Here is a 14,532-nt window from a genome sequence, read left to right as displayed (position 1 = left end):
GGTCCATGTGAGACGATGTGAGTTCAGCTGGTAGGACCCTCTGTGGAGTCCATTCACGGCGGTACCAGTGAAACCCCCCACTGGAAGCAGGCCAGGATGTCCTCGACATGCTCAGCTGCTTCGTTCCTGCAGTCTAGTTAAAACAGAGCAGCAGGAATGTAATGTTCCATCAGAGAACTCAAGCTGCGCATCTGTTTCTACGGTTACACCAGCGTTAAAGAGCTGCTGTGTAAGAACCGGGGGGGGGGGGGGGGTTCATCCACTGTTCCGACAAGCTGATGCAAAGATGTATGTGAAAACTCCACAAATGAATTGCAAATCATTACCCTCATTGGGCTCAAACTGCCAAACCCTAGGATCAAGAAGTACGATCAACAATAAGTAGGATCAATAAAAAGTAAGATCAATAATCAATAACGATCATTAATTCCTCTGATATATCCGCCAAGGACGACCGGTCAAAAACAATCCAGCTGTTCAGCCGCAACATCTGGAAGTCATAAAGACGCGACGCTTAGCCTCTACAGGCTAACAGGAAGTTCTCTGACCCGTTCAGGAGGAAACTAAGGTTCATTAGTGGTTTCTTCAAAACTGAAGCTAACAGTCCATTATGTAGGCCAGTGCAAGACATCTCAGTAAGACTCATGTTCTCCAGTCGTTCTGTCAGTGCTCATGTTTAGTTACAGCTGATCGCATCCTTTAGTCCATCAAAACGCACCTGTGAAGCCAACGGAAACCGTTTGGGTTTTGTCGGCGTTAAAAGAAAGCCAAGGCCTGGCCGGCGATGCCTAGCAACAGACAACACCACAACATTATCCACACACGTCAACCCTTCAGTTCCCTGCATTCCTCTGCACACGTTACGGGTGTGAACCCGTAGGCAGCGGCGCAGCGCCACCGTGAACAGGCCTCATCAGCTGCAGGCGGAGGCAGGGCAAGAGAAGCAGCCACTGTGGGATGCAAGACAGTCCAAATGCACAACGTCTGCTCTGATTGGTGGGAGGACCTGTTCTCTGTTGGTCTGATTCCTCCCGTACAATGACGCCCCAGAGCCAGACCTGAGCCGGTTTCCCTCTGTACCCAACAGAACCTAGAAGAATCCAGAAGAACCCAGAAGTGTGTGTGACGGCATCCTCCACATGCAGGTCAGTCTGCCATTGGTTCGGTCTGCTGGATGTCAACCAGATTAGCACCACCTGAGTCCAGTCTTAATCAGAGTTAAATCCCAACCCTTCTGCCGCCGGCTACCGTTAGACACCTGGAGAACAAGAAGGGCCCAGACGGGATGAAGGCTCATCCTGGATCCTCAGGTGTCACTGAGCCAGCTGCCAACTCAACATGAATCCAGTCTCTCCCTCCCTCTTTCCCAATGAATCCCCAGGACAAGGCACTGGCCAACAAGACATGCCTCACCTTCAGCAGAGCACTGAGCCATTCTGTTGTTTTGGGTCTTAAAGGTGCACCTCACCTGGATCGCCGTGGGGAAATGATCTTTTCCACATGGAAGCGGATCGTTTTCCCCAGGTGGTGAAACGTATGGATCCCACAGGGATGCCCGGAGTTCACAGCAGCAGGAACAGAGTAAGCACAGACCTGCTGCTGTCCTGTGATTAAGGTCATTTCAATTCCTCCATCTGTGCTTAGACTCAGCCCAATTCGGCCTGATGGAGGCTTAGAGGAGGAGACCAAACACAACCCAGACTTTAATGCACTTTGTCGGCTTTAATTTAGCCCCATCTGACAAACACGAACCCAGGTCTGACAGGATCTTTAACCAACAGGTTGGTTAAGATGTTGAATCCGACATGAGGAGCAGCGTTATGACAAGAGATGTGGACAAAGACCCCCAGGGGCGTTAGGGTTCTTGAAGCCTCATGGACAGAAAAGAGGTTTGGAACCTTTTCCATGAGTATCTAGATCTCTAGATCTTTATCTCTGCCTGACATATATAGAAATAAACCCATCAGGTCAGAACATCATAACTAAAGACATGGTGAGGACGGGAGGAGATCGAACATCCACGCCTTTCCACTCTCAGGTCTGCTCCCTGCGCTGCTTTCAGCACCATGCAGGCGTGGACCAGAACAAAAGGCGCAGGTTGCTGCAACGGGACGGAGGCGCGCCAGGACGCAGCAGAGCGGCGACAAATGAACCCCTCCATCCACATCCCAGCACGCCTTTTTTTAAAAAACACTTACAAGAGATTAACGATCCAGAATCTTCCCTGTTGAGTCCCCGTTTAGAAGCTCATACATCATTTTTTAAAATGTCAAATCCGCGAATCGCGCGTCTGCGCACCGAGTTGAAGATTTAATTGGAAGACAGCGTCATTAAACCTCAGCGAAATCAATAAGAGTCATAGATTCCAACTGGTTTGAGTCCGGATCGATCGGGATCGAGTCCCGAGGCAATGTCAGACACAGCTCTGCAGCTCTTACCTGTCGGATCAGGTGCTGAGCGGCTCCCGAGCCCCGGCGCTGCGCGTGAGGAGAGCTGGAGCGACAATGAGACCCTCTGGTCCCTCCCCACTCACGTTATCCTACCGTAAATGCGCCTGTGTCTGCGCAACTAGATTACGCGGCTGCGGCGTGAGGACAGGCAAACCCTCTCGGAATTCGTGTGGTGGGTGCATGCAACCAGACACACACACACACGCACACACACACACACAGATAGGAGGTGAGGCGCGAAGCATGGGAAGAAATGTCAAGTCTTTGTTCTGCGTAAGATTGGAGGGGGGAGGGGGGGCACTCTGTCTGCAGTGGAGAACGGATGGAGAGCCGAAGCGTCAGGGTGTGGCTGTTGCTGAGGAGAAATGGGGTGGCGGTGGGGGGGTTGGGGATGATGCAGAGGAAGGAGGAAGGGGAGAAGATGCATTAGTCTGCACTTCTGCCCCCCACCCCCTACCCCGAGCAGGTGAGGCGGGTTGGGGGTGTCTGCTGCATCATTTTGATAAAATTGCAATGCATGATATAGATTTTCAGACTCGTGCTGAAACTAATTAAAATATAATCCCACAGGTTGAAGCCATTAATGTCAGAGGTAGAGGAGGGAGGAGCGGAGCTTTATTAGAGATTTGTTTAATTTCAGAGGTAGAGGAGGGAGGAGTGGAGCTTTATTAGAGCTTTGTTTCAGGAGACAGTGATCACATTCAACAGCCTGCCTCTGCATTGGGCTCCAAAGGAACCGCGCTCATCTGTCACCCCTGCGCTGCGGCTTGACGTGCACCTGCTGCCACCTGGTGACAGAAATCAGACACTGCACTTGCATTTCATGCAAGTTTAATCAGGAAGTTGAAGGCCTTAGCAATCGCCTGCACAACTCACACCATCACATTTAAGATGACGATGACCTGAAGCAAACTATCACCTCCTGAACCTACCTGCACGCTGGCTACGAACATGACAAACACAGCAGCTACTACTAACATTCGTTTGTAATTCCAAGTGTGTTTTACCAGGAAGTTGTCATTTCTAGTCTGGATTTAATTACTGTGCTGATTAGAAGAATGAAGGCACAAGTTCAACCACATTGGGTGAATCGCGGTTTAACGTCCGGTATCTCATTGTCAGTCATCCGTGTAAACAGTCCACGTCCGACACGTCCTGTTCATCCCTTCTGGCTGAAGATGCCGCGAGCGATGAGTTCCTTCATGATCTCGTTTGTGCCTCCGTAGATTGGCTGAACACGTGAGTCCACAAACGCCCTGAGTAGACGGAAAACTGGTTCAGGAACGTGTTGGATCGCTGCCTTCTGGTGGCAGCTTTATGCTCCGCTTACCTAGCGATGGGATATTCCCACATGTAGCCCCAGCCGCCGTGGAGCTGCAGGCACTGAGTGGCCACCTTGTTCTGGAGGTCAGACGCCCTGGTGGGAGGAGGATGGCCATTAGCAGATGGATTTGTAGCACGCTAGCTGGTCAATGTAAAAACATTCACCAGAACTTGGCCATTGATGCTGTGGCAGCGTCCAGGCGTTTCTCTGAGTGCAGCTGAAGGCAGTTGTCTACGAAGGCCCGGCCGACGCAGATCTCCGTCTTCAGCTCAGCCATCTTGTGCTGAACGGTCTGTGAGGAAAGGGGGAAACGTCAAAGCCATCTGGAACATCTGGCATCGACACCACAAACGTCAACATCACCTGAAGGCCAGAAATGGTTTTCCCAAAAGCCTTCCTCTCCGACACGTATCTCCTGGTCTCCTCAAACATGAATTCGGAACTCGCCAACGCGAGGCAAGCGATCTCCAGGCGCTCCTGCTTGAAAAGAAACACATGATCTGCTCTAAGACCAACGCACACAATGTCATGTGACCAGCGAGCATGGCTGATGCTCCACCTGAGGAAGTTCGTTCATCAGGTAGTAGAACCCTTTGTTTGGTTCCCCCAGGAGGGCGTCGCCCGGGAGACGCACGTCCTCGAAGAACAGCTCAGCCGTGTCCTTTAAACACAGGAGTCAAAGCGTGAGGAGAGTGTTCTCCGGCAGGACCCTGACCTCTGACCCCTGAGATCAGCACCTGGGCCTTCAACCCAATCTTCTCCAGCTTGCGTCCTTTCTGGAAGCCCTTGGTGCCATCCTCCACCAGGAACAGGCTGATACCGTGTGCCGCTGACTTGGCCTCGCTGTTGGTCACGGCCACCACCACCACAAGGTCGGCCATCCAGCCATTGGAGATGAACACCTCCAGACAGGAGACGGAACAGACTTCAGACGTTGCTGCCGTGCTGTGAAATGACCGCTCCTGGCTCAGTGGTCCCGTACCTTGTTGCCATTGAGGATCCAGTCTTTGCCGTCCCTCTTGGCGTTAGTCCTCACCCCCTGAAGGTCACTGAGGGACAAAGGGAAGGCTCACCAGAGCTGAACTTCAGCTGAAGTGTGGGGTCACCTGCGGGTTCTGACCTGCCTGCTCCTGGCTCCGTCATGGCGATGGCGCTGATGCACCTCCCGGCCGTCATGTCAGGGATGAAGCGTTGAATCTGCTCCTTGCTGCCGTATTTGCTGATGTACGGCATGATGATGTCCGAGTGCAGGCCGAAGCCCGGGCCCGTGCAGTTGGAGTACATCCTGGAGACGCAGGTGACATCTCATTGGACACAGGTCGGCGTTCAATGGTCACGTGATAAATTGTGTCTGATAAACTCACTGCTCTTCCCACACGATGGCGGCGGAGAGAACATCTCCTCCGATGCCACCATGCTCCTCTGGGATCAGGATCCCCAGGAGGCCTTGCCTGCCAGCCTTCTCCCACACCTCCCTGCTCACCTGACCCTCCTTCTCCCACCTGGAAGCAGGAAACACGACAAGCACATGACCTCTTTCATCTGTGATCAGGGAGTCTGGTGGTGGCCAGGCTTCCACTTACTGCTGGTGGTAGGGAATCACCTCGTCCTGAAAGAAGCGCCGGGCGGTCTGTCTAAACAGGTCGTGGTCCTCAGTGAAAATCCGGCGGGTCCCGATGTCCATCAGGGAGGCGGCGCTGGAGGTCTCCGGGCGGGCTGTGGGGGCCTGATGGAGACGGTGGGCTGGAATGTGCTGCAGCCTGGAGGGAGTCACACACACTTCATGCCACAGATAAATCTGTCAAGCAATAAAGTCTTGCGATACGTGACGATAGAAAGAGGGTTCACGCAACGGCGACGCGGTGGAGAGCTGCTGCGACGAGCGGATGAAAGGCAAAACAATAAACAAGGCAGTCACAGACTGCAACATCCCGTGACCCCCTTGAATTCAAAATTTTACCCTGACCTACTTACATAGGTCAAAGATCAAAGCTAGTGCTCTGACCTACTTTCATAGATCAAAAGACTAGCTTTGATCTATGGTCCTACTCACACTTCCTTCTCCCTCGTCTTTCTATCTTATCCGGTTCCTGAATGTACAAAAGTTGATTTTTTTTTTTTTTTTGCAAAAGCACTTTAATCACATTCAAACATTTTGCAATTTTACATTAGATGAAGCACTAAAGTGCCTCAGAAGACGGTTTTTTTTCAACAAAAAAAAACTTCAATCACATTTAACATTTAGAACATTTTACAATTTTTCATTAGATGAAATTTCAAAAACACTAAACACTCAAACATTAAACACCAAGAAACAAAGGGAAATACAATATAAAAATTAGTACAAAAGTTGAAATTTGACCTTGACCTCGTTTTCTCGCGAATCTGCTTCTTGTCTCGTCTCTGTGAAGACATTTGATGGACAAACTAACGGACGAACACACAAACACTGACATCTACAACACGCGACCTTTGACCCGGGTGTAACCCCGTCCAATCCCACCTGCTGACGATCCCGCACAACTCCGGCCGCCGTCTGGAAACGTTCCTCAGCTCACAAACACAAATTCTGATCATTTTTACTGGAATTTAACGCGACTTCTACCCGATCGATAAACGGTCCGCTGTTTCAGGGTTCGATTACTGCTTTGATTTAACGTTGAAACACGTCCCGTTAATTTGACGTGACGTGTGTTAACTTGACATATCGAACCGTTAACTCTGAACTCCCGACGGACGGTCCCTTTAGTTACTTCCGGGTTTTGTGATTTGCGCATGCCCATCTGCGCATATCAGGAAGTGGACGCTTACCGAGCGTCACGTGAGGGATAAAGCCCTCCTGGATGCTGTAGTGCGGTTTAGCGCGGTTCCGCCGGTCAGCAGCATGGCTCTGGTTCCCTACACACAGAATTCGGTACCCGCGCTGTCCAAACTTCACAGCTCATCCGCTCACTTCCGCTTCGCCAACCACGACCTGCGTGTGGCTCAGGACTGGAGGCAGCTGGGGGTGGCGGCGGTGGTGTGGGACGCGGTGGGTGTAGCACGCGTGTTTTCCATCACACATTCATGCAGCTTGTGTTCCTCACGTGAACCGCGTGTTTTCAGGCGGTGGTCCTGTGCGTGTACCTGGAGATGGGACAGGTGGATCTCAAAGGGAAGGCGGCCATTGAACTCGGAGCCGGCACCGGATTGGTGGGGATCGTGGCGGCCCTCCTGGGTGGGTTGGAGCTGAGTGAGGAACACCACAGGAAATGTAAATTGGATTAAAATTCCACGTTCCCTTCCAGGTGCCAAGGTGACCCTCACCGATCGAGAGCCAGCCCTGGACCTCCTGTCCGCCAACGTGAAGGCCAACCTGCCCCCGGACCTCCAGGGATCAGCGGTGGTGTCGGAGCTGACCTGGGGTGAGGGCCTGGAGCGTTACCCAACCGGGGGCTTCGACCTGGTGCTGGGGGCAGACATCGTGTACTTGGAGAGCACCTTTGTGCAGCTGCTGCAGACCCTGGAGCACCTGTGCTCAGACTGCGGCGCGGTGCTGCTGGCCTGCAGGATCCGCTACCAGCGCGATACCGACTTCCTGAGTATGATGAAGCAGCGCTTCACAGTCCAAGAGGTGTTCTACCACCAGGAGAGGGACATCCACGTTTACAAAGCTAGCAAACTGTCACCCAAGATGGATTTATGACAAAATTTTAGAACATGGGACAAATAGATTAAAACTGATTACCAGAAACACATTTATTAACAGCTGCCAAAAATGTAATATCTCCATAGCTCTAACGTAATGCACTGTATTATACAAGTTGGTGCTGACATTTAGAAATTGTGAATACAAAATTAAGGGAGAGCAACATATAAAAAGCATATTACATCATGACGATACACTACACCTAAAATAATACAACATGGCATTCCATCATCTTAAAGATTCGCTTTTGTTCACTGAAGTCTTGATTTGGCTGCACGATGACAATCCTGCAGGGTTTAAATATGAAGCCCGGATGATTTAGAAGCAGCTGTTTTTCTGGATTACAGGTGTCTCGGCCTGCAGCGGTGAGTTTTCCATCTTCTGGTGTGAAATGTGATCGGATTGTATGTGCAGGACACACGCCACTCTAGGATCTGGCAGCCCCAGTGTTCCCCATTTGAAACCAGCGCTGCTGATTCTTCAGTTATACAGAATTCAAGCCCTCCCGACAAAAAAAAGTTACACATTCTTAATACACCTTATAATACACCAACATACACCAGGCAGTGCACATTTGCAGAAATGCACCCTGTCTTGACTCCAACCTAGGCAGACAATGAAATGCTGACATGGCAAAACAAGGCTTATCATTTTAGGTGATTTCAGAAGGAATTTAGAAGTTGAAATTTAAAAAGTGGATTTTAAAATCCAACACAAGTGCACGGGAAGCAATCAAATGATTTAAAATGCCAGCTTTCGTTCCAGTTGAACTTTTGATTAGATTGGGAACACCAGATGTGTTCCATTTATTTGAAATTCATCTTTTTGAGTTCTAATCGTCTCCTGCAACGGCAAGTGGCAGGGAACTCTATCTGCTCCCTCTCCATTCTGGGGATGTGTCAAACTAGTAGAAATCAAAATGTCACTATTAGGACAGGGAACATGCATCCGCAAAGCAACAAACAGCTCAACATTTCTGTAACCATAAATGTTCCACTTGAGTTTTTTTTAAACTATGGTCTCTGGTGTGTTTTTAAAGCTGCATTTAACATGAAAAACATCAAAACCCAACATAACAGTTCATTTTGTTCAAGGCAAAGCAAATTAAAAAAAGCGAGCAGAAAGTTGATACATCATAAAGCAAGATGTAGTTAAAAGACATGTCCATGATGCTGCCCATCTACAGTTCAAAGCATTAGTAACAGGTGTTAATGCACGAGCGCAGCTACAATTAAAGGTTGCACACGATTATGCAACTGTCTGGAGGGGATTAAACTGTAAAAAGTTTTTAGTTGACATGTAATCGAGCCGTTCCATGTTGCTGGTGATACCGCCCAGTTGTCCAGGCACCAGTGATTACTGTACTCCGTTGATGACGTCGTTGTCAGCGCCGCTGCCTCACCCTGCAGGCACTTCCGTTCTTGTCCTTTAGCACTTCTCTTTGATGAGAAACGGATGGGAACAGAACTCTGAACTCGAATAATTAATGTGGGAAGTGTTTATATTCCTGGTTGAGTCACTAAACACCTGTTTTTTTTTCAGCAGTCTTTAAAAAGAAAGCGAGAGTAGAAAAGGGGGGGGGAGTGACATCCAGATGCATTGCTCTGTGCTGAGTCTCTATACATGGGGGTGGCGGGCGCTGGTGGCGTCCCTGTCAGGTGACCTCTCTACTCCGATTTGTGGCAGTACAAGTCTTTGAGGGCTTTGAGTTCCTCGATGAGGGTCTTGTTTTGGTTCTCCAGCACCGCCACACGGTTCTCCAGACACTTGACGTACTCCTTCTTCTTCCTGCGACACTCGCGGGCTGCCTCCCTGCGCCACAAGGAGACCGCGCGTACAAAGTTGGAAAAGCAAATTCAGCACGCCAGCAATCTCAAAAATAACAGCAGCAACGTGGAGCGCACGTTAAGTCCACGTACCTGTTTTTCATCAGTCGGACTTCCCTTTTGCGTGTGACCTCCTCAGTACCACCTCCTGTGCCCAGCGCAGGCGAGGTCGCCATGACAACCCCAGGAGTAATGGCGCTGGTGGGGGCTGTGCGGATCTGATAGGCCTGGACGTCACCGGAGGCCGCTGGAGGCAAACAGAGCTTTTTAAATTAACAGAAATTGCAACAACGCACTTCCTGTTTCAACAGCTTCACGTCTGTTGACGTCCGCCCACGTTAAGCTGAGTCATTGCCCCACCTTGTACAACCACCTGGTTGCTGGGCACGAGGATCTGCTGCCCGTCGCTGGTCTGGGCATACTGAAGAATGGTGGCTCCCGGCTGGGCTGCAGCAGCGTTGGCCATGGTCAACGTCTGCAGGCCCTGCACACCGTCTGTGCCGTTGTTTGCTAACTGTATGGCCCCGCCCTGCGTGATGGCAACTGGGGAGGGACATGAGGGTTTAAATGACTGCGGGACAGGAATGGACATGAAACCAGGCAACACAATGAACCGACCACACCTATGACCCACAGGTCAATCTTCTTGCATCACCATTAAAAAGCTACTTACTGTACTGGCCGCTACTGGTCTGATAGATGGGCGTGGGCATGGTAACTGTGGTGATCGCAGGAACAGAGTCGTCTTCGGATTTCTCTTCCTCAATTCGTGGCACTGCTGGAACGTCTGACGACAAGTCATTCAGAATCTTCCTGTAGAACGGAAAGATCACAGAAATAAAGTGAATACGACTTCTGATTTTACAGTTACACACCATCTTCCAGATTCAGATAAAGGTTTACAGCGCAGGAAGAGCTGTTCATCACACAGATCACATCTCTACAAAGCGGACCTGTAGGAAGGCCGTCTGGACAGGATCTCTCTCCTCTTCTGAGAATCCGTCACGCTGTCCACAGACTCCTGAGAGTCCTCACTCTCAGCCACAGTGGAAATCTGCAACAAAAAGCCCCTTGTTTCAGTTTCAACTGCAGTGACCGAAATCCCTTCGAATAACAGATAAGTGAGCACACATTACTGGCTTGATTACTTCCTGGACAAAGTTTATAGAAGTTTATATAGAAGTTTGCCTCACCTGTACCGCCTGGACTTGTGGAGACTGAATGACCGAGGGCTGAGCAGCTTGGATCACCCCGTGCACTTGGACTGTCTGGCCGTTGGGTAACTGCACAAGGGTGACTGTCGGACTGCTGGAGGACACCTGAGCTGCTGCTATGGATCCCTGCAGATCAGAATAACAAGTCTCTATGCATGTTTCTGGACTGCTACCTTGCAGCATGCTAATTAAAAGTAAGGGCAAGACTTACCTGAGCCAGGGTGATGTGCTGAGCCTCGGACTCTGAGACAGTTGTTTCACCACTTTGCTGTGTGTCTGCACCAGCCTCCATGGTCATTTAAAATCTAGAAACACCAAGAAAACGCTGGGATGACTTGGAGCCATTTTGCAGAGCGCTAAGGCAAACCCAGAAACACATGGGGCAGAAACACATGGGGCAGAAACACAGGGGGCAGGCACGTACAGGTCTTCAGTTTCTCTTTGCTATTGCACGGGTGTGGCTTAGCTAATCATGCTAGCATATTTACTTTAGCTCTCATCCTAACTTTATCTTCGTGAAAACGTGACAAAAGACATGCCAACCGAACGCGAGCACCACGTTCGATTTGCAAAACACACAAATTAAAAGTTTAAGCAGATTTAAATCCACTTGCGCTGGACAAACGCCGCGTGCTAAAGCTAACTCCACTTAGCGTTAGCGTCCCGCTAGCTAGAGCCCAGCGCGCTGGGTTGGCGCCTTTAGCATGCTAACAAGCTAATATGAAGAAACAGCCAAAGAAACAATTTAATAAGTGTTTTATTGACTCTTATTCCATAACGGTGGTTAAATTTAACAGCTCCAATCCACACCAGACGCCCCAGAGGACATTTCGGTGCTGGTCGCCATTACTTGTGCTAGCTGCGGCTGCTAGCTGCGGCTATCCCGATTTAGAGGGAAATGTCTGCATGTATTGCAACGTGAACGATTTGCCAGTTTTGTTTGCAACTAGGACAACACACTTTATACGACTGAGATGGCTCATTTATAGATTAAAACAACACTGCAATCAAAGGCTTTACGTGACTAATTGTCTGTAGTTTGTCTGCTGAATAAAAACATTTAAAGCCCACTTCTATATTAATACCTATGTCTCGGTTGTGATACGACTGACTCATTTTGTGAGCCTCTGCAACTCGGCCGCCATGATCTCTTTGTTGGCTTTGTGCGGATATTAGGCGAAAAGAACTTCTTTGGGAAGCCGTCTATCTGTTTAGCAAACATCGGATGCGTATCCTCTTACCGACACAGACTCGCTTCGTCACTCCCGGGTCTACGGAGCTCCACTTTTATTCAGACCGACACGTAAGAGACCGCGTCAGGCTACACCTCCGTCGCGTCACCGAGAACAACAACACGGAGAGGAGGACGACGAAGACGACGACAGACAAAATCAGCGCTGCCGACAGGACCCGAGGGGACACGGAAATTACCGGAAAAAGCCGGAAGTTGCCGAGTTGACATGGAACGTAACGGAGATTGCCGAGTAAAGGGCAGGATGGCTTTGGATTTAACTGAGCATGCGCAGAGTCATCTTAGACAAGTCATGTTTTACACACGTTTGACGAAAGTATTTCATTCATTTAAATCCCGCACATTTCTTTTGTGATATTAATTGCTGCAGTATGAAAACTTTTTGAAAACCATTTTATTCCAGTTTGGAATAGAATTTTTTTTGCCAAAAGCTTGATATTAATGTACAGTCCGGGCTGTTTAATGGATAAGTTATTATTTTTTCAGTTATAAAAATGTAATTAATTACAAAGCACGTTTGGATGGTTGGATGTGTTCTAGCTGGCTGGAGCCCACACGGGGGCAGCAGCGTTCTTTTCTCTTCCCACCATCACGCTGACTCCTGATGATGATGAGCACATGCTCCTTCTTTTTTTTTTAAAATCTCATCCTAATATGTTTTACGTGTATATTAAATTTGTCTTAGCTGTGACGCTGGCTTTGCATCAAACAAACCATGCTGTTTCATTGACAAACCAGTGGGAGCCAGCACCTCCATCCCTTCTTATCCTCTGTTTACGGCTCTCATGATTCTCATTACATTTGCTTCTCCATGGTTGTCGAATCTGGCCATAAAATGCACTCATTAACTCTGTCACTTGGCGTGCAAGGAGCGAAATGGGTTATAAGCTGTGGCAGCTGGTCAAAATCCTGCAGGGAAAATGAGACTTCAGACCAATTTATGACCATCATCTCTATGTGCGAGGTCATTTCAGGGGTTTATTAATACACACACGTATGAACACACATGTCAGACATACCCATTGAGTGATTGACCGCACTGCTGACCAAACCAATCTCCTGTCCCCTGCAAAAAACTGGCCCCCTAGCATGCACTGCAAAGAAAGTCTCACATTTTTACACTCCAAAAATAATGATGCCCTTGTTCTGTGTTTGCAAACATAATAAATATTTGTCACAAAGCAGCTTTCATATCTGCTCCCCAGTCCACATCAGCGCCTTGATTAGACATTGATTTCTCTTGATAATGACCAGCAGCTAGGAAAGATTCAGCAAACCATAATTAGTCTGCATCTCTGTATGAGAGGAGCGCTTTCATTAGTTATCACTCGGCGTGCACTTGGCTTTGTAAGCTGTGCACATTCGGATCACTTGCAGTGTTTCTGTGAAAATTAGTCCACGATTTGCATTCCTGTTGTGTGCAGTTTGTAAATTTCTCACAGTTTGGTGCATCGAGTGAGTGTTCGAACAAGATGCGGGAAAAGAGCAGAATAGCATCCAGGTATTAAAAATGAATGCCAGTGTTGTTTGAGCTGCAACCTGATATTGTGTTCCTTATCTATTAATCATGGAAAATGACTTTTTCTGATAAATTACTGAATAAAACATCAGAGTTTTCAAATGATCAATTTCCTGTTGTTGAAACCAGCTTTTTTTTTAATTGATCACCTGTAACCTATGATTTTTGCAGCATCTTTGGTGTTTCTTTTATCATTATGCAGTGATTAAAACTATTGGGAAATGATTTCCTGAGGATCAGCTAATCCTCTCAAATCGAACTTTTGCATAAATGCATTTCAAATTTGCTTCTGCTACTGAAAGCCTTCCACATTTGCCTTTTGAAACCACACAATTGCACAAACACAATCGGACTGTTCTTGCATTACTCAGTTCTTTATCACGCTGCCATCTCATTTTCCGAGTGCACATTGACACGGGCAGCGTGCCAGATGATTAAAGCACATTTCAGATTCTGACTGCTAATGCTGGCAGTTCTGGCACAGAATATGTGATTGCAAGGTTTCTAGTAGAGCACTCTGCAGTGATGACCCTGGCTGTAAATCATGAGTGCAACACCCACAAACAGAGTTAAATGATGCCACAGACGTCCAAAACAGTGTAGGAGGAGGAGGACAGGACCTTAATCTGTGGTATATAATGCAGAGACTCCAAGCTATTCCTGCTTTCTTTCTCCTCAAACCAGATGGTAAAAATCTGGGGGTTAAACAATCCAATGACACCCGTTCCATCTCCCCTTCTTAATATTTATTAAGCTTTTCACTTCCTGTGTGTGTTTTTCTAAATGTGCGGTCACATTAAAAATCATGACCCCATCAAAATCATGATCCGAGGCGCCGGCTCGAGCGACCCCCACCCTCGGTGACTGGCATGTCTTCTGCAATATTGAGTGTATTAAGAGCACGTCTGATGTATTCTGTTGACAGGGCCGACATATTTTAAATGCAGTCTTCTATCAAAAGGAGGAGGGGAGGGGGGTTATCGCACCTGTCACTCAAGCAAGGCATTGTGGGAGATGTCAGCTCATATGGGGTGTCAGGAGGGTTGTGTCCAGAGGGCGGGGAAAACGAACACATTTGAATTCCACTGACCTTATATGCATAGTTTTCATTGTAGGCTGAATTACCTGAATTGCATATGAACCAGTGCACCTGGCTGGGGTTGCCATGGATACTGGCCCCTACAGTCTCTCTTTTTTACGCACGCAAACACACACACACACACACACACACACACACACACACACACACACATACACAC

General features: G+C 48.5%; 4 protein-coding genes across 17 annotated transcripts in view; 1 reads left to right on the top strand and 3 right to left on the bottom strand.

The window, feature by feature from the left end:
* LOC137591443 (microtubule-associated protein tau-like) overlaps nt 1–2,533 on the bottom strand; it is a 31,457-nt gene extending 28,924 nt beyond the window's left edge. For 9 of the 10 annotated variants that reach the window (XM_068309434.1, XM_068309433.1, XM_068309435.1 and 6 more), the window contains exon 1: nt 2,439–2,533. The gene's annotated coding sequence lies outside the window, so the exon portion shown is untranslated. The remainder of the gene's footprint in view (nt 1–2,438) is intronic. The other variant, XM_068309444.1, reaches the window with a different exon arrangement.
* A 514-nt stretch (nt 2,534–3,047) lies between these two features.
* On the bottom strand, nt 3,048–6,528 carry acadl (acyl-CoA dehydrogenase long chain). Of its 4 annotated transcripts, XM_068309048.1 has the most exons (12): nt 6,278–6,528; nt 6,143–6,177; nt 5,358–5,534; nt 5,139–5,276; nt 4,895–5,059; nt 4,757–4,823; nt 4,512–4,676; nt 4,334–4,435; nt 4,138–4,251; nt 3,939–4,066; nt 3,781–3,867; nt 3,048–3,706 (listed from the first exon to the last, which is right to left on the bottom strand). In XM_068309048.1, the coding sequence occupies exons 3-12, from the start codon at nt 5,456–5,458 to the stop codon at nt 3,610–3,612; spliced, it is 1,164 nt and encodes a 387-aa protein (XP_068165149.1). In that variant the 5' UTR covers nt 5,459–5,534; nt 6,143–6,177; nt 6,278–6,528; the 3' UTR covers nt 3,048–3,609. The 4 variants fall into 4 exon arrangements, with proteins under 4 accessions (XP_068165149.1, XP_068165147.1, XP_068165148.1 ...); XM_068309046.1 differs by having other exon boundaries at nt 6,137–6,528; XM_068309047.1 differs by having other exon boundaries at nt 6,143–6,528.
* Nucleotides 6,529–6,650: 122 nt separating this feature from the next.
* Nucleotides 6,651–7,473, top strand: mettl21a (methyltransferase 21A, HSPA lysine). Its single transcript, XM_068309051.1, has 3 exons — nt 6,651–6,805; nt 6,880–6,991; nt 7,062–7,473. The coding sequence occupies exons 1-3, from the start codon at nt 6,659–6,661 to the stop codon at nt 7,457–7,459; spliced, it is 657 nt and encodes a 218-aa protein (XP_068165152.1). The 5' UTR covers nt 6,651–6,658; the 3' UTR covers nt 7,460–7,473.
* A 24-nt stretch (nt 7,474–7,497) lies between these two features.
* LOC137591206 (cyclic AMP-responsive element-binding protein 1-like) lies at nt 7,498–11,874 on the bottom strand. Of its 2 annotated transcripts, none has more exons than XM_068309049.1 (8): nt 11,744–11,874; nt 10,714–10,807; nt 10,482–10,628; nt 10,242–10,342; nt 9,962–10,101; nt 9,649–9,831; nt 9,382–9,535; nt 7,498–9,274 (listed from the first exon to the last, which is right to left on the bottom strand). In XM_068309049.1, exons 2-8 carry the CDS (start codon nt 10,798–10,800, stop codon nt 9,130–9,132), a joined length of 957 nt encoding a protein of 318 aa, XP_068165150.1. In that variant the 5' UTR covers nt 10,801–10,807; nt 11,744–11,874; the 3' UTR covers nt 7,498–9,129. The 2 variants fall into 2 exon arrangements, with proteins under 2 accessions (XP_068165150.1, XP_068165151.1); XM_068309050.1 differs by lacking the exon at nt 11,744–11,874 and adding an exon at nt 11,588–11,737.
* Between the last annotated feature and the right edge of the window lie 2,658 nt (nt 11,875–14,532).

Source organism: Antennarius striatus, chromosome 24 (assembly GCF_040054535.1).
Source record: "Antennarius striatus isolate MH-2024 chromosome 24, ASM4005453v1, whole genome shotgun sequence".
NCBI lineage: Eukaryota > Metazoa > Chordata > Actinopteri > Lophiiformes > Antennariidae > Antennarius > Antennarius striatus.
This window is presented reverse-complemented; position numbering and strand designations above follow the sequence as displayed.